This window comes from Saccoglossus kowalevskii, chromosome 12, assembly GCF_978046115.1.
Source record: "Saccoglossus kowalevskii chromosome 12, keSacKowa6.1, whole genome shotgun sequence".
Taxonomy (NCBI): domain Eukaryota; kingdom Metazoa; phylum Hemichordata; class Enteropneusta; family Harrimaniidae; genus Saccoglossus; species Saccoglossus kowalevskii.
Genome location: NC_140652.1, coordinates 20,321,232 through 20,341,073, shown reverse-complemented (window position 1 = coordinate 20,341,073; position 19,842 = coordinate 20,321,232). Strand labels below are relative to the sequence as shown.

At 35.5% G+C, this 19,842-nt stretch overlaps 2 protein-coding genes across 3 annotated transcripts; one reads left to right on the top strand and one right to left on the bottom strand.

Annotated features, from left to right (window-relative positions):
- Positions 1–914: 914 nt before the first annotated feature.
- LOC100375381 (kyphoscoliosis peptidase-like) lies at positions 915–11,782 on the bottom strand. 2 transcript variants are annotated; one of them, XM_085506485.1, is made up of 5 exons: positions 11,642–11,782; positions 9,844–10,055; positions 5,065–5,300; positions 4,724–4,899; positions 915–4,480 (listed from the first exon to the last, which is right to left on the bottom strand). In XM_085506485.1, the coding sequence occupies exons 2-5, from the start codon at positions 10,030–10,032 to the stop codon at positions 2,853–2,855; spliced, it is 2,229 nt and encodes a 742-aa protein (XP_085362611.1). In that variant the 5' UTR covers positions 10,033–10,055; positions 11,642–11,782; the 3' UTR covers positions 915–2,852. The 2 variants fall into 2 exon arrangements, with proteins under 2 accessions (XP_085362611.1, XP_085362610.1); XM_085506484.1 differs by lacking the exon at positions 11,642–11,782 and adding an exon at positions 11,269–11,388.
- On the top strand, positions 11,287–17,671 carry LOC102809769 (phospholipase A2 AP-PLA2-I-like). The gene is made up of 4 exons (XM_085506487.1): positions 11,287–11,408; positions 16,383–16,554; positions 16,909–17,030; positions 17,229–17,671. Exons 2-4 carry the CDS (start codon positions 16,442–16,444, stop codon positions 17,372–17,374), a joined length of 381 nt encoding a protein of 126 aa, XP_085362613.1. The 5' UTR covers positions 11,287–11,408; positions 16,383–16,441; the 3' UTR covers positions 17,375–17,671.
- Positions 17,672–19,842: the final 2,171 nt, after the last annotated feature.

Sequence of the window (19,842 nt, the reverse complement as noted above, 5' to 3'; positions counted from 1 at the left end):
CTTGTTCATTGCTGCTCGGTCAAAATGGTTCCATGTCATGCTTGGCGCATAATAATACCAATATTTGTGGGATTTTGTTTAGAGGTGTTACATATGTGAATTTATTGTTGGTTTATTAAATATTTTTTTAAACGATTTTAGGCATCTGTATTTGTTTATTAGGTATATAGTGAACCGAAGAAACACTGTAATACGGATTTAGGGCTAATCATAATGACCTTGATTTCAGTTTCAATAGAGAGACTGATGGTTTCTCTATTAAAATGTGTGTGTTTATATTGTGTGTTTTTTTTTAATTTAATTATTCTTTTTTTTAAATTTAATATTGTGTTTTCAAATAGGTCTGGCATCCTCATAGAGAGCTGCATTTTTCAAAGATATTTCTGTGAAGTGTTCAAACAATAATATTACGATTTTTCGACATATTTCCGCTGTTCACTGTTATAACAAAACTGTCAGTTAGAACTAAGTACAGTTGTAGATGACAGGACGTATACATGTTAGTAAAAAAAAACTTTAAAAACTGATTGTACTAGACATGGCGGGGGACTCGTCCAATTTATGTTTTAAGCAGATAGCCTTATTCTATTTTTGAAAATATGTATATGTTGGTCTGAGTGCGCCCTTAGCGGCAGTGTTTATTATATACGCTATCTCGTTAAGACGATTTTGTACCGTGCATAAAACCGTTACTGGTTGAAAACATAGTATTTTGTTGGCGATAACGGGTTATTAAATTCACCTGTTAGGCGTGTACACCGGCAGTCGTAAAACTAAGATCAAATAATAACAAGGAACCAGAGCCTCTACCTTCATTAAAGCTGATTAAATAGAATATCGTTGTTGTACTACGCAACTGGACATTGATGTGTATTGAATAATAAATCATTTGACTAATTGATGAAAATGAAATATAAAGATAGAAAAATGAAATCAATTTATTTAAAAAGGTATTTTAAACAAACCAACGAGGCAAAAAGTAAACCACAGTTACCTGCCAAAAGTGGCTAAAAATTAAACCACCGTTGCCAAAGTGGCTAAAACATGACGCCGTCGTCTAACGCCAGTCACACAAGAAAACAAAATGTTTTGGAAAGTTCAGCGTCAGCAGGGATGTGATGATCATCATCGATAGTAAATGCGACAAAAACACTAATTAAACGAAATCGCTGATGATTTTACTGATAACGGCATTAAATTCAATTTTGGAAATAGCCGAATATGTATTCTTATATATATGTGGATATCAAACTTACACATAGGTCTTTCAATGATTGACAGTTACTGATTAATATGCGAAATAGGAAATTCATTATTGCTGGGTACGTCAACTGAACTTTAGTAATCAGATATGGAGGTCTTTTCTCTTCCTGGTACGACGGGCAGCACTGAGATATTTATTTTCGTAAGTAGCGTCCTCATTTTTAGTGCTAAGTCATTTGACACCGTTACAAGTAGAAAGTGTGCGGACATTCTGATTACATTTGTATAATGCAAGATTAGAAAAGTGCATTTCACTAAGAAATACCAAAATGGAAAATCGGGTGGTATCTTCGGCTTGGTCGGATATCGTTTCGGACATTTGCCGGAAACCTGAACGCGTAGAGAGAGTCAACACGATCTGTGTTCTAGCTTTCAGCATGTATACTTTAGTTCTGTGAAGAATTTTGTAGTTATTGTAAATGATCGTTATTGCTAGATGGAAAAGTTGTATATATTTCCATGTGTCAGCATTTCCATTTTTATAGCATATTTTTTTCTGAAAATGCAAATAGAATAAGTTTGGGATATTCTGTATTCTTGTTTCTTGGTGTGCGCGATCGGACTATATCCTTCAATGTGTGGCATACAACAGTATATTCGTTTCACATTCATAGTTCATTCAAACGGGTATCCACTAAATTACCCACAATGTTCATAAGCATCGAATGTTTCTGAGAAGAAAACAACCAAGTATGTATTTGAATGATATAGAATGAAATCTGATATTAATGTCTTCATAATACTAGTACTGCCATTGTAGTCACAGAAAAATCGTGAAGAGCAGAACGCAGAACGCTTTTTAATGACTCCAGTTTCTAAAAAGTGGCTCATTGAAGCCTGAACACAAACAATATCTCTTCTAAGAAATTGATTGACGTAGAAATCGCATATCATAACACCGGTAATATAATAAACTATACACCAAGCCCGTTGGGGGGGGGGGTCCTGGACTCCCTGGAGTAATACAGCAAGAGAAATGAGCGCGTACTATACTCGCAATCGAGTCCTGTGACGTACCAACGTGAGGCGTGGCACCTCTATTTGTTGTCAGTTACGACGTTCCATTTTGATATTCTAGTACACTGCATGGGAAAATCACTAGCTGCGAGGTGGTGTTATAATAATCTTCAAATACGTCATTATTCATTGCTGCAAATTTTTCACTAACCTCAACGATATCACCCAACTTGTATTAAATGCTATTACTAATCATACAATCTTCATACTCAATATACTTCAAAACATCGCAGATAAAAAGATGTACACACTTATAAATTCTACCATCTATCCGTGGCTGCCTTTTTTCTCGTCAGTAAAAGTGGTTCTTTGCATTTCCTGACTATTTCTAATCCAATCTCCACACGCTAATCTCGTGCGTTGAGTGCTGCTTAAACATATGTTACAATACAAAACTTACTGAGCATTTTTTGATAGCTCAACTACCACTATTGACGTTAAAATGCTTTCTAAAATACTAAAGTATATTCACGTGTTCAGTGTATAATATAAGTAGTTATGTAACGTTATTCAATAGTAGAATAATTACGTCTTCGTCAGTGTGTTTTATAACATTTAAATCAACATATGGTCTACTTGATGCTGTCGAGTAACCAACATCCCAAATAGGGCAGCGAGTGTTTCCCTTTTACTTCGCCGTACAGTTCGAACTTATAGAATCCCGGTTCAGGTAAGTTGATGACAAATGTCATTTTGGTGTCTTCTGTGTGTATATTGACGCACGCCTTCTTTTCATCTTCTGACAGTCTTAAGTTATTTTTAATCAGGTACCACGTAGTCTGTATTGGTTCGTTGGACTGTATTGTCAACTCGCATCTCCCGTCGACTGCTGAAATAATTGCAGACCTATGTTCTGTTAAGCGTAAACCAAGCTCAATAAAATGCTCAGCCGCTCCCCATGTCCCATTGGCCTGTGGATAAAGTGCGCCAGTCCATGGAGCAATACAATGAAATAGCCACATGCCAGCTTGTGCATAGGATCCAGTTTGGTTTCGACTTTTTACAAATACATTGAGCTTGTAGAAGCCACGTTCTGGGAGTCTAGCATTAAAAGTGACGTCTGTGCCATCAATTGATTCGTCAGCACAGATGTACGTTTCTTTATTTGGGATCCTCAAACCATTCTTCTCTAAGTTGAAAATAAGCAGACCATCTATGCTTTTTTTTATTTTGAGCTGGCATGTACCATTTTCAGCTAGAACGGTGGACGAGCCTTTAGCCTGGAGGCCGTGCTTATAAAATATTTCACCAGGACCCCAAAGACCTTTCTCCTCTGGATATTTCTCATCAGTTTCAGCTGGACGGGCATTTTGAATAAGATAATGTGCGCCGTGCCAGTAACTATCACTGCCATCTTTCAACTTTGCCAAGACGGTAAAACGATATTCACCTGAGTGAGGAAGAACCAAGTGAAATACAGCTTTAGAGCCATTTTTCTCCCCATAAATATAACCATGCAATTCTTCAGATTGGCTGCCATCAAAATACACAATTTCCGACAATAGGTTTGTCTGATAATCAGGAAGTGTCACTACAAGTTCTGTTTTTCCACTCTTGGTTGTAATAATAGGCTCTGTTGCTGGACCTTCGAACCCCCGGGAGATAAATTGTGGGGATGGACCCCAGAAATGATTGGCAACACCAGGCGGAAAGATTTCTCTTGTTTTACCATCTCTGCTTCGGAGGGTGTAGGTAATAACTGTACTTTTTATCAAGGTCAATTCGTCGGAAGCTGTCACTGGCTTGGCACTAATTGTCAACACAAATTCACCAGAACAAGGCAGGCGCACTCTACAGACTAGAATATCCTCAGTAACAAACATCATTATGTGATCAGAATGAGACGAACCTTTTCTTGGGTTGACACCTAGAGCATTCAATGCATCTAAATTGGCCCAGAATTTCAGGTCGTGCTTACACCTGATTTCGATTCGAACATCATTAGTGTCAGTCTCAATTAAACCTTGCTCATGACTGACAGTCTCCATTTGAAATATATGGTAGCTGCAATCTTTCTTTGGCTCGTTTGACCATTTATTGATATCGGCAATTGGATTTTTCAGTAACTGCTCGTGTGGTGCACTATTTCCATTTGCGTCAACTGGAAAGTGGAGCGCTGCAAACATTTCTGGCTCACTCAGGAAGTATAATTCGTTCCAACATCTTGTAAATTTGCTTCTTCCAAGATTGTGGTCATATCCTAGATGTAGATGAATTCATAAATAAAGAGAATGTCACTAATTTGTGATTACAACTGATAATTCATAATCAAGTAAAACTATCAAGTAAAACTGTGTACATAGTTTGTGTAGCATATTTATCAACAGCAGAGCCTATAGCTTGTGGGTTTTTTTTTCATAATAAACGAACAAGTGAATAGGAGTTATAAAAAAATATCTTATCATCTGATCGTGAACAAATATGTCATTCAAAATGTCTGTACCCACAGATCCGGAAGCCCAGGTGCAGTCACAGAGGTACCACTGCCCATCTATTTTAATTTTATTCCATGCATGGTCAGTTTTAATCTTGCTGTTGTTTATGGGAATCGTATCTCCAGGCTGGTAGTCGCCGCCTTTAGATGCCCCTGATATAGTCACACACTCCAAAGCTGCAATACTGAAACATAACGAGTTTATATTTCGATTAAGCGCGAAAAAATAAAAATAATACTATAATACACTAAATGTTATCGTGTTGATATGAAGTAATACAACTTATACCCATGCTACTTTTTGTAACTTGGGTGCTGGTCTTAATATGATCGGGTATTAAATAACTCACCCACATAAATACTTGAATAGTTCACTATATCCAGCACAGACTGCTCTGCCATGTTTTAACACCCCTTCTGGCGATGAGTCTGATTTTGCCAAATCGCCATAGTAACTTTCTACATCATAATCGATATGTTCTGCCTCCCACCTGAACAGCGCACGAAATTTTTCCAAATTCGATTGGGCAATTTGGGTCAGATAGGAAACAAGCTCCGTTGGCGAATTTGTCAACTCCTCGGGTGCCTAAGTGATGAGAATAAATAAGAGTTTCAAGGTATTTTATTTAATATTGAGCAAACGCAAAAAGTAGCATAAAAATTAGATGGAGAGGACAGACATGCATGAATCATTTTTTTACATTTACAAGTACTGTCTCACTGAGAACCAAATAAAGAATTGGCCATGGGAGTTCCATTTATGTGTTCACGCATTCAAAATACCCGAATTCGGTATAGGTAAAACAACTGATAAGCTACTTTTCAAAATAATAATAATATTATTAATATTGATAAAAGCACTTCAATATCATCCTTCACTACAAGGAAATGTAATGACGGATTGAACTGGTTCTCCTGGTGTTACTGACTTTATTTATGATTACGTAATCCATAGAACATAGCACACACAGACACAAGGCCGTGTACAAGAGGCCAGATTTTATTTAATTTTGTACCATCCATGAAACAACGAATTAATAATATTTTTTTAATGGTCCATACTTGTAGAGAATGAAAAGTAGCCTTTAGTTATTTAGCCCTCCCAAAAAATATAAGGAAATTGAAGCTCAGTCAGCAAATTATAAGATGTATGGGAAACTTAATCATAGAATATTTTTAGCATATCTCAATGTGTGTGTAATGAAGCCCTCTATTACTCAAGAATACTCTAATCTAGTCATCAGGCAAAGAAATGGCTGAGAACTGACATTAAAAATAATTCAGACCATTCAGAGGTAACCCTATTCTACCATTTAGAAAGAAACTGTAAGAGATGGATAAAACAAGCCGATATCAATTTTAGCAATTTTACCTTGAACAATAACTGACACAACCTAATTAGCACTGAATGTTTATTATCAAGCAATCTGAGCATTTATTTAAATATTTGTTAAGTAGGCCATCAGAGGTTAAAATAACACTATTTAGTTCTATAACTGAATGGCACCATTGAAGTTCATCCTGAAAAATATGAAGACAAACACCACTTTACACCAGTTTACATCTGGGACGAGTTTTATGCTCAACAAATCCCTTCTGAAGCTATTGGTTGACACATGTGGTTCCTTCCACGCCACTAGGTTTGCCATCCACAAAATCAAAGATCAGAGTAGTCTTTGTGGTAGAGACCGTGGAACACCATCTAAATAAGCTATTAATTTAAGACTGGGTCTAAAAGATTTGTTGCATTAGTGACAGAATTCTATGTCAAGAAGGGCTCTGACTGGAGCTTTAATATGAACATGCAAGATGGATGGATGAGTAATGAGCCCGGATTGACAATGGAATGTTGTGATTAATTCCAGAATGGAATCAAAACTCTCAACTAATTACTGTAAATGGCAGTTCCAGTATTATTTCAAGTGAAGATAATTCGTTTTGGCAAAAAAAAAATTGTATTAAGGTGAAACAGTGTACTGTTGTTTCCATGATCTTCCCGGACTAGACAAAAGCTTCACAATAAGAAATTGTAGGTTAAAGTGCCTGTGCAAAGCCCACCCACGTTTCCCATTTTAGATCTGTGTCCCACTGAAATGGGCAGTTATTGATTTTTTTGCTGAAAATTATTACTCGTATCCAAGTAAATTTGGGATATTGCTCGTGTTGTAGCAACGCCCACCTATCCTGAAACGGTCGACTGTTTCCTGATTTCCGACTCTCGCCGAAAGTGCGCCACCAAATGCCAAAATGTGAGAGGAAGTCATACCCCTGAGCCGTAATAACACTGGTCATTCAGTATACTTTTAAACGATATACATTTTTCGGTCGGCGTTTTTTGTCTTTTTTTTGTCTATTTTATTTATTTTTTTGAGAGAGAGATTTTAGATGTTGTGTTGTGGGCAGTTGCAGTGAAACGTATAGTCACAGTGTAAGTATTCACACGTTTCTAATCGATCCGAAGGTGCGACATCAGTGGACGAAAGCCACTTAACCTCAGATTCTTTTTTCTGGGAAAAACTGTCCTCTCCTTGAAAAAAACAACTAGGTTTAAAAAGAAACGCCGACAACATAAACCTGGCGCAACACTTTTGAAAGAAATAGATTCCGGACCATGATCACCAAGGCGGATTTCAGAAGAGAGAGACACGTCCGGCAAGTGTTTCATATGAGTTGACTTATTTTGCGATCCTCAGTATCGTTTTATAGAGACCATTTAGTCCCTGTTAAGCAAAAGGTAGCAATAATTTTGACAGTGACACGAAAACGAAGCGTTGGACAAACAGGAAATTACACAGCCCTTACACAATTTTAATTGTTTTCATTTTCGAAAGCTAACAGTTTCTGAATTGTTTGGTGATTGGTGTTGAATGTCGAATTCACACCTCTGTTCTTTTTTTTTTACCTCCATGCTTGCAGCTTGATCTCCGTAATAATTTATGAAATTAGACCAGACGCGTTCACCTATTTCAACAAAATTTAAATTTATTTCTACGCGGCTGTCATTTAATTTAGTAACTGTGATTTGTCGGTTTTTATAATTATTTTATAGTGATCACTATAGTCTGTTTAGAATGTCAAAATATGTTCTCTTTTATTTTAATTTTGAAAGTTTTACTCAGACGATCGATGAAATAAAACAGTGTAGTGACATGCCTAGTAACCTGCTAAATAACGAAATAATTCCGACGTCAAATTCTATTTTGTCCAGCGACAGTTTGCGCGCCGGTGACGATCACGGTGACCAGCTACACCAGAACGGACATATTTCGCATCTTAAAATAATAAAGTGATGCCTGGGGAAAAGGAACTAGCGTGTATTATTGGTGAAGACTTAGTAAAATGTTTTAGAAAATCCACGTAATAAGCTTTGCACATTGTGGCAGTGTTGTATTTTTATGGCATCCATTTACGACCCATAAAACTCAACGCTTCCCAAGTAGGTGACATAAAAATGTCAAACATCAGAAATTCTGGCCTGGTGTGTGTATTGAATGACATTAGTGAGCCATATGCCTATATGGGGCACACCATAGACGTTTATCTACTTCTTAATATACTTACATTTGTTAAATGTTAATGTCCTTTATAGTAAGCTCATAAAAAGATCCATATTGTTTGTATTGTTTGGGAGTTGGCATGTAGACGCCAAAATTGAATTAGAGTTGGCTGGTCTACAGGGCGCCATCAGCGTTCACTTTTACTTTTTAAAAGATTGACAAATATGGACAGCGAGTTGGCGGTTCGTAGTCTTTAGCACGGCGCGCCAATTGTTGCAAAACTATTCTATCATACAGAATAATAAAAAACAGAATTATAAAAATAACCAAACTTGATATAAATGAATACAAAAATGTAATAATTTAAAAAAAAAATTAAAAAAAATTAAAATACAACAAAAAAGAATATGAATGATTTAAAAAAGGTAAAATAAATAATAAATATATTTAAAAAACGAAAAAAAAATTAGGAAACACACAACAGAAAAAAAAAACATAACTTATAATTATTTCTAATTTGCGTGTATGATTATTTTTGTTTTATTTTTCAGTGTTTTCCATTTGTAAGTTTTTTTTTCAGATTTATTTTGTCATTGCTCCTGCCTTTTTTTCTTTTCTTTTTTATTTCCCGCATTTCCCATTCTCATATTCTTTAAATATTATGTTTTATATTTTAGTTTTACAATTGTTATTTATAGATATATATATATATATATATATATATATATATATATATATATATATATATATATATATATATATATAATTTTGAGTTTGAAAAAAGGCTATCTAATTCTGTTTTTTATTATTCTGTATGATAGAATATTTTTGCAACACTTGGCGCGTCTTTAGACACACAGACATAATTTTGTCGAATACAAGTAATTTTCATCGATTTTTTTTGTCTGTTATATGGCGAACAAAAGGCCCATTATATCACGATGAAAGTCCTCGGGTCCAGCCTAAAATTGGTGACCATTTGACCTCTGATAATTTATTTGTGAGATGGACTTGCATATAGGAATTGGTGATATATGGTGATGCTGTATACAACGCTATTCAGTATTCTCTATTATTATATGTCTGGTTCCACAATATTTGCACTCACTTTTTAATTTCGTGGTGAGAATGACAGAAATCTACACAATTGCCTAATTTTATTATCTTCATATGTAGATATATCGGGGGGGATGAGCCGCTGAGTGTTACCTAATGTTGGCTCATGGCTATGACACAATAATAGACAAAATAATTGTATTGATCAATTCAGTTCCAAGAGTATTAAGTAGTATTCAAAAAAAGTACTGATACTCCGTGAAAAACAATCTAATATATGTGGGGTTGTGCTAGAGTAATGTTGATTCTTAAGTTATTATATATTAATATATAACTCTGGCGACTGAGCCACGACTTGTTAAATTATGTAAAGTAAAACTTTTTTAAAAAAAATACAACATACTTCATTTATAAGCAAATGGGGCTTACGGACCTATTTGTAAATATATAAAAACTTAAATAGTCTGTGGTATTTTATTTACATGCGTGACTGGTCGTGTGCTCATGTAAAACCCCCGGGCACTGACTTCCGTGAACTCTCCATTGTTCTTTGTAAAACAAGACATTAAATCAAACCTGTTGTGCATGTTTATCGATCTCTTTCATCCTTTCATGGTTTGGTATGAGTTTTTTCTTCTGTTCCCAGAAGATGTCTTCCATAGTAAGTGTAGTCGGTCCGTTTGTAAATTCACCGGTCCCCTTCTCAACGACCGGCCGCACCTTGCTCTTCTTTACCACAGTGGATTTTGAGGTTGAGCACCCCATTTTTTTAAGTCAAGGTATAATTTCTGAAAAAGGTAAGAATTTCATACTGAATGGGAAGGAAGAGATGTATTAGAAACACCAGAAACAGTTTGTTTATAGACATAACCCCACAGTTCGCACGAGAACGCATTTCATGTATTAGGTGCGGGAAACTTTATATTGGTTCTACAGTTCGTCGACTGGGTGATCGGTTTGCTGAGCATCTACGGCAAACTAGACAGAAAAATCGTTATTATCCGGTTTCACTTCATTTTAATTCTAGTGGACATAATATTACAGATATGTCTATTTCTGGTGTATGTGTTGTCAATGGCAACGAAAATCGGCTCAGGCGTGTCGAGGAGGAAACTATATTCCGCCTTGGTACTAAAGAACCCCATGGTATTAACAAACAGTTCAACTCATTTGTTGAGCTCACTACCTAAGGCGCGTTATTTGTTCTATTGTGGAATTTTTTGTGATTCTAACTTATAGTTCATGCGCGTTCTTACGTTCCTATGTTCTACCTGTACGTTATCACACTTGCTTCTATGCTATCGATAAAGAGCCATTGCTCGAAACGTCTAGCTATTTTTAATAGTTATTTAGGACTACGATTACCAAATATTATCTTCAATATATCAGGAATCCTCGGGGACCGGACGGAGCTACGTCACAAGACGTTCCACGTTGCTAAGACGCGCACCAATGTACACGTATTTCTACGGGCTAAGCGCGCGCTGCTGACGAACGCGGATCGCCGATCGAAGACTCGGTGAAAATTTGAGAAAACAACAGGGATTCCACTTTGAAGTAATCCTGAACAATCAAATTTATATGCGTTACACACGCAGGGGTAATCTTGTTACACTGTTCAGGGGAGTCTCAACACCAACCCCAAAGTACCGTTTTCTGAGAGTTTTCGGCCTTTGTTTGCACCGTGATGGTTGCCATGCGATGAAAATGCCTGGATGTCCGCCCCCGAAAATATGACCTACGTTGTGGAATATTTCACAAGCGTTCAAATGGGACTATCAGACTTACACCCCGAAAACGTGCACAGCAGTGAACATAGGTGTATTGTACACTTTTGTCATTTGCTGATAGGTGATACTTTAACAAAACAACAACATGACCACCAAGGCTTCTATTATCTGTTAACGTGTTGTAACTGTTGATTCAAAACCCGTGCTCGGCCAACTTTCTCGATACGACAAGATTGACGACAAGAGCTACAAAGTATCAGAGTTGTATTACCTGTTATTACAGAGAGATGTGCCTGCCGTTGAACAGCGCCAATGCACGTTGTTATGCACACGATCACGGCATTTTGCTGGTGTGTCAGAGTGCGTTACTCGCTACAGACACTGTATAGGAACGTGAGCATTGTATTGCCGGTGCGTGTACCAGTTGTACTTTATCGATTACTTGTGACTTGTATTCATGTCGAGACGTGTTATTTGTTTTGTTAAAGTCACATTTTAAGAATCAGCAGCGTTGTATTGTGGACAAAACGTTCATGCTGCCACTTGAGTGCCAGTTTCTAACAAAACATAGTTTTACAGAGAGCCAGTCACGCGAGAAGTGAAAGGGTGTAGTTGACAGCTACATAACGACTACTAATATTTACCTTCAAACATTCGCACTGGGCAGACACGCTTGGCTTGGTGTTAGTGACTGTCTTACACCACGAGGTGTGGTACTTGGAATACGCCAATTCAGTGATCAGTGACTACTGCGTGCGGGGTAACAAACACGGAAAAAAAACTTTGAGGTTACCCTGTGAAAGAAAGGTCATGCCGACCAGTACCTATATAACTTACATGGCAACCGACTGTTGCTTTATTTATAATTATATCGCCAGGATACGGTAATCTGATATGGTTGTGCCGCGAAAAAACAGTACGCAGAATATTATGGCTAGTTTTTGTTTTTACGAAATGCTTTTGGTACACTCACACGGACGTTGTCACTGTAAATAAAAATTCGAAATTTCTATCCGCTTTGCCGTTTGGTTATATTAATTACCTATCCCCGTCTATACAGAAAAGTTGAATTTTTAATTGAACTATAATGTTAACCTGTAAAACACAACACATACCAGAATTGTAGCATTGTGTGATTTGTTTTTGCCATATCCCGGGGTCTAGCCGTCTGTGGTTGAAAAACAAACACCTGGCGATCAAGTGAGGGCCTACTCGCAACGTAACAAATGATCGCATTTACAACAGATTGCTCATCGCTCCAAACAATGTTGCGTGGAAGCTGTTGATTAGAAATTTGGAATTTAGTATTTATGCAAAACCAATTCTTTTAGCAAAGGGCGTATCAACAATAAGATTTACAAGAAGCCGAGTTACTGGTTTTTTTATTTATTTTTACACAGTTTTTGCACACAAGTATTATGAACACTGAGACATTTTCGAAAACATTGCATTGCGAGATTTAATAGTCTACCGAGGAAGCAAACTCTCCTTCTGGTAAGCGTTTTGTATCGTAAATCTTATTCATCTGTTTGCAATCCATCAGCTTTTGTCAGCCTTCAAAGTTTCAGGACTCTACTCCAGCAGAGTCAGTCAACGCGTTCTTTGTCGCGGCTGCGTTTATCATGGCAAAATCCAACTCTTTAAAGCGAGATGGTCGTCACCTGCGCACGCGCGGGAATGAAGTTATTTTCTACATCTCAAAATGGCCACCGCGTCGTTTGTTATTCCATAAGTCACATTATAACGACCGTAAAGCTACTTATCATCGTAACACTACGATAAAGTCTTTCCGTTTTTAGACTTTGTGAAATTCTTTCGTTTTTTGTTTCGTTTTTTTTTTTAACCAAAAAGAAAATAAGGGATTATTTACAGGGAAAGTAGGAAATAAATTAAGAATAAACCATAAGTGACAAAATGTATTCAATATAAACCCACCAATATTAATTATTATAATTACACGTGAATATTAACACTAATTGACTATATTCTCCATATTTTTGCATTTCTTTTGTATTGAACTAATAGTGAAATATGTAATGTGTTAATTTAATTTATTTAACTGATTTATGGAAAATGACATCGATTATTTTATTAAGTAAGAATACTGTATTTCCCATAAAAATACTTAAAGTCTTTATCGTATTGTTATTGTATGAATAGTTCTGTGAACAACGTATTGTATATGATAGTATGCAGTAATATCATATATCTGTCATCGTAACGCCATAAATTACAGCGTGCCATAATTTTGCGGTATTTTACGGGTTATTTTATTCTTACTATATTAGGAAATGCGAATTCCTTGGGCCGCAAAAGTCCAATAATTAATAGGCCGAATATGTGTACAACGTTTGATTTTTACAGGGTAGCGCTAGACAATGATGAACGAGTTAAATTTATGGATGAGCTATTCACATTGATCAACTCAGCAGTAAACTGTACTTATATCGGAAAGTTCAAAAGTTGATAATTCATAATTATGTCACCGTTTTATGTGACGAGCGAAGGACATTTTTTTAGTTACAACACCCACATGGGGATAGCTCGTTGTCACGCACCTGGAAATTTAAGTTATACGTACCGGCACAATTTGCAAGATGACGAATATTGAAACGAGTTCGGTTGCAAATTGAGTTTAATACCACCAATAGAAATAAAATGTTCACTAGTCGATCTGTTGTCGGAATAGTCTCATCATATCAAGTGGTTTAATGTAAGACGGCGCCGTATATTCATATATATGGTGAGAACTATTTGTTTCCTATGCAAAAATTTACATTATTTATTTTGTGAAGAATGACATCCCTTGACAAAATTGCACGAGATTTCTGTTCTTATGCAGTGTTCAAACCAAAGAACAATTTTACTTTTGGGAGATGCTGTGTTTTGTTTAATATCTCATTAAGCGAGTATGATAAAGCATAAGAAGTATAGGGAGGCATATTTTGCACAATTTGTCATTCACACGTGTACATGTGTATTCGAGTGTTTTGTTTCACATTGATACACTTAATATGTGACAAACTCGTTTCGTTTCTCATTATGAATATTGTTATCCTGGACTAACCACATGCAATACCATAAGTGATATTGTCACCGCCCAAATTTACCCTGATATAAGCCTGGTCTAACTATTCAGTTTGACACTCTAATCAAAATGTAAATGTTTCATCCAGTACATTTTCGGATTTGTTAGATGTGACGTTAAAATGTGCACATAATGGAAATTGAATAATTGCGTCATTTGCATGACTGTGTTTCGTTGATATTTGGGGGTATTTACTACAAATATACAATTTATAAGCTAAATGAAACAACGATAACTGTCATAGTATTATTAGAACCAAAAATAAGGAACTAGTTTTCATTAATTTACTAGTTCTTAAAATAATTCAAAATTACTGAAAATGAGACAGGTATTATGCTCTGAAATTATGCGAAGTCATGTGATCAAGTGATATATAACTACTGTTATGCTAAACAAACACTAAACTACCCAAGGTCATACACGAGACACGCAGGAAAAATATAACCGAACTGTTTTTTTCGAACTGATAATAACAGTAATGTGCAATGCTCATTCAGGTATTCAAAGCTAATATTGTTAAAACACTATCTACCCAATATTTTAATAATTTCAAAACGTACTATCGGACGTTAAGGTCAATACTACGCTTTTTATTAGGGAAGATAAATATCATATTGTTAAATATGTATTTCGGCCATCCAAACAAATTAAATAGTTTAATGTCCTTAGTATATGCATAATACTCTTTTTTTTACATCTTTTGCTAGGAACATAATGAACATGCATAACGAAATTTTAGCATATAAAGAGTGGTGTGCATAAAGCAGAATCTTCAAGCCCGGTTTCTGTGTGGCTTTCCAATCTTTTTGCTTGTTGGACACGCTTGAGAGGGGTATTTTCACCTTCTTTTTTGGTTTCTACGAAATAAACCATACCTAGGTCTGACACTGTGAAAGTTGTATACATCCATGCACAAATGCAATAATTGCTTAGGGCTGAATAAATTTAATTAATAAGCATAAATAAAAAATGTTCGAGTCAGTTAAAGTGCTCAAAATAAAATCTACTATATTCAGTTAAATTAAGCGTAATCAAATATTGCAATATCAATGGATAGTTGAGAGTCAAGCAGGTCAATTTGCTGGTTGGTTGGTTGTGATGACAGTTGCTGAAATGTAGGATATCTCGGGCAACGTCGTGAAATACAACATTCAAAGATAAACACGTCATATAATGGAGGTATATTAACTTACGAATTTGTGTAATAACTGCAATTGTGCAGCGGTTTTTAAATGAATTATCTTTTAGCAATCTTTAAATGGCAGTCAACAGAAAACACGTAATAATCTTAGTAATATTTTATTTTTTTTATTTGTTTCCAAGTTTGATGTCACGGTAAGGTAAATTTCAGTAACGTGCATTTGTATGCACATATATTGCGCTCTAACTGGTGGCGATATTTTATTTGTGTATGTACATTTGTGCCAAAAATGTGTCCATCATTATATCAAAATTAATAGTTTTTTGTCTTTTGATCAACAATAATGAAACAAGGAAAATGTAACCTTTTGTCTTTTAAGTTAAGTATTTAATATTAGGTTAGTGTTTGTAAAACATACGTATTTCAACAAAACGCATCCATCCATTTAGCAAATGAGGTCTGGTCATCAAATTGGTGCGTGTCATTATATTTTGTACACTCAAAACGATGTGTTATTTTATTATAAGTGCGTAACCTTGGTGATGTTGTTGGGATCTAAATAAAAGAGCTTTATAATATTTTGTTATTACAGGACATTAAAAAATTCATACTGATGGTAGGATTGTTTGGTGAGTAAGATCGTCATTCAGTGTACTTCAAACTTTTTTAATTAATATGAGGTTGTCACGAGGTTTAGGGCAGAACCAGCAAACTTCTTTGTGTGGAGTCAGGTCAAACCCTGGTGGCAGCCATGTTTTTTTTTATTATTAGAGGACGCTTACGCGCGTAAATCATTCCATAATTAGAATTCGCATTTTCCAATATGATAGGATGAAAATACCCTGTATAATACTGCCAAATTACGGCACGCTGTAACTTATGGCAATACAGAGACAGATGTATAATATTATAATGTGTAATATTGCAATATATATATAATAACATGCACTGCCGATTTTTGAAATAAACACATGTTCCTTCTATGCGAAAAAAATAACAATTTTCAGCAGGGAAATTACCTAAATGATTGTGTTTTTGCAAACCTATAAATGTGTTTTTGTATGTCTTTCTGGTGAACTTTCTCTCAACTGCAATACGACTCGTGAATCACATGTTGTTTTCCCTTTTAATTTTGACTACAATTCCATTATGCTAGGGCTTGTACTCACACTCCAGAAAGTACGTCATCGCCGTAATTTAATTCAGTTTGGGGACATGATTATGTGTGCCACCAACTTGGGGGTAATTGATGGGCTGCGTACGTACAATGGCTATGGATGTTACTGTGGATTGGGAGGAGGAGGCATACCACTAGATGACACTGATACGTGAGTTATATTACGGTTGGCTGTTCATTGGAACTGTAACGCACTAGTTTCAAGATTCTCCACGAGTGCACAATTTATACTTGATCTATGAATTAAAAATTTGAACTTTCTATGGATCTCTGCTTTCTTTATCAAAAATAGTGTTATGAGGCTTTCGGTGTAACTATAATGCATAATATGATATGGCACTAGAGCCATTTTGAATCCCATTTGAAAAGCAAAATGACGTACATCAAGTTCCCGTACTGTCCAATGTATGCACCAAGTTTCAACAAAATCCATCTGTAAACAGTGACTGGTGTCTATGATATGGTATATAATAGAAATCACATATATATATATACTCGCACACAGGTGCTGCCAGGTTCACGATGCGTGTTATGGCACGTCCGGTTGTTGGTGGCTGAAACAGTACTTTGTCTGGTACGACTATACCAAAGACAACTGTGGTACAGATTCCGCTGAAATTAACTGCAGTGAGTATCATTACCAATGTTAATCTCTGCGTCTGGTATGACGTGTTTGGTTTCTTCAGTTTGTCGAACACACATACTTCCTTTCAAATGTAAATCTTGCAGTTCTAGCAAGTTGAGAGCGTATTTCCGTTCCTATTTTTTTTTTTAATTATGTGTAGACACTCGACAATTGGTCTATTGTTTATTGTTCTGTTTCAGAGACGGTCGACCAATACGGTGATGACAATGATGCGGCATGTAAAGCAGCTATATGCAAATGTGATTCGGACGCCGCCTTGTGTTTTGCCCGGAATAGGGATTCACAGGATGACAAGTATGAAGACTATGATAAATCGTTATGCTAACTGGGCTTCACCATTAGTCGTTCTTAAAGCAAAAATAGAAAAAGACATAATAAAATGTTTCAGCTTGCATAGTCGCATTGAGTTACAATATTATGTAAAAATCTCTTTTTTTTTTTGTTTTGTTTTTTCAAACGTGATACAATATTCCCATTTTTAGTAGCAGAAACCACATTAGCACGTATTTTAAGCGACCTCCAGTTGGGTCAATACCCTTGAACTCATAAGTTATATACTTTGTATAGACAGAACCCGGAAAGGTACTACTTTCATTTATCATACATAAATCTGTGACGTGAGCATTTGTTGTATCACATCTCATTATAAAGAGTAAGTCCTTGTCATGTGCATAGAAATACAATTTTTCAGACGATTTTGCAACGACTATTTAAACAAATAATTGTTGTTTCATCGCATCGGTGATCGATGCATTCTGGACCCCAATCTACAATTGATGGGATAACTCTTCATGAGGATTGTTTTCAAATGTAATCCCCATTCTAGAGACATATGTTACCAGTTACCAGGGGTCAAACTGGTCTGTGACAGATAGTGGGACGATTTCTATAGAACTTACAAAGTGGTGGAGTTGCAGCCAGCATATGCCTTTTTTTTCTCCCCGTAATTCTTCAGATTGGCCACCATTTAAAACTGCACACATTCCGATAATAAGTGTGTCTGATAACCAGGAAGCGCGACTACCCGCTTTGTTGTCCCACTTCCAGTAAAATCTTCAAACCAGGGAACACCTCGGCAGGAATATACGAAAGCTTTTTTTATCTAGGTATATTCGTACGACGCATACACTGTCTGGGCATAGTTTATTAACACATATTGGCAATAATGAGGCAGCCATGTAAAAATGGTGTGATTTAGCAAATTTAGTCCGGTTCAACAACATTCTAAGAAAAGATTTCTCATTAGTTTTTGAGTGGATGATGCCTCTTCATGAAAAACTATTATTAAAACAAACTTATCTATGTTAAAAAATAAATCAATGAAGGCTCTTTTCAGCATCAGACAAACAGTCTTAAACCACAAAATAATTTCACCAGCACTTAGTTTGAAAATTTTCGACCAATTAATTTCACCTATACTCATGTATGGTGCAGAAATCTGGGCCAATGAAATCACAACTGACAGTAACAGTTTAGAGCAAGTTTGCAGTCATTTTTACAGGTTTATCCTAGGAGTGAGTAAAATGACGCCAATTAGTGGTTTGAAAGCAGAACTTGGTAGGTTACCAGTAAAATTAAAAATTAATTTGGCTCAAATTAAATACTGCCATAGACTATATAGTCTGCCAGATAATCACATTTTAAAATTAGCCCTGGATGAAATGATAAAAATTGATTCAAACTGGGTAAGGACTATTAATGCTACACTGGGACATGATCTAATTAAAATAAAAAATGATCACAATATGGAAAATTGGAATCAAATACTAAAAAAAGTAAAACTCAGACTATCTGAGTTTTATATTCAAAGATGGAGAGAAAAACTAAATTTCAGTGAAACCAATGAAAATAGGGGAACAAAACTGAGAACATACAAACTATTCAAAGTAAGCTATAATATGGAAAATTATTTGCAAAACATTTCAAATTTCAGTCTCAGGAAAATGCTTTCAAAATTCCGTCTGAGTGACCACAACTTAGAAATAGAATTAGGTAGAAGAACAAAGCCCAAAATAGAATTAGAAAATAGACACTGTAATAAATGTAACACTAAAGCATTAGGAGATGAAAAACATTTCCTGCTATTTTGTACTGGCTATATAGAACAAAGAAAAAAACTGTTTGATGAGTGTTCAATAAATATTTACACAATGGATGTGAATTCCATATTTAAAAAGATTATGGAGAATAATATAGCTTTAGCAAAATACTTAAAGAGCACAATTTTTAAAACCACAGAAAGTAATTAATTTATTTTATTTTACTAACATTTTATTTTTTATCTCTTATGTATTGTATGTATTTATGTTCCTTACCATACAAAAACCCTCTGAAGGTTTTTTAGTAGTGTAATAAAGTTATTATTATTATACATCTGACACAGCAATACCATTAGTTACAGCGTGCCGTAATTTTGTGTTATTTTACGTGGTATTTCAACAACTAATTCGTTTATCGTAATACATATGATTTTATACATATACAATTCACATTACCTCTACTTTAATACAACCTAATTCCTTACCTTTTCACCGCTAGTTTCCTTTTTCATTCCAAATTGACAAAATAGTCCCGTTAATAGTTTGCGTTTTCCTTTAGAATATTGGGACAAAATGGCAAAGAAAATGAAAATTTACTCAAATTTTCTTCGGTTGGCTCCAAAATTAAAGTTAATTTCCACAAAAAAAATGACGAATATTTAGAAAAATAGTGCAGACAAATTTTGGCGAGAAACATCACAGAGTTCATTGGTTCAAAATATGACCAATCATTAAATTAATCACTAAATGCAAT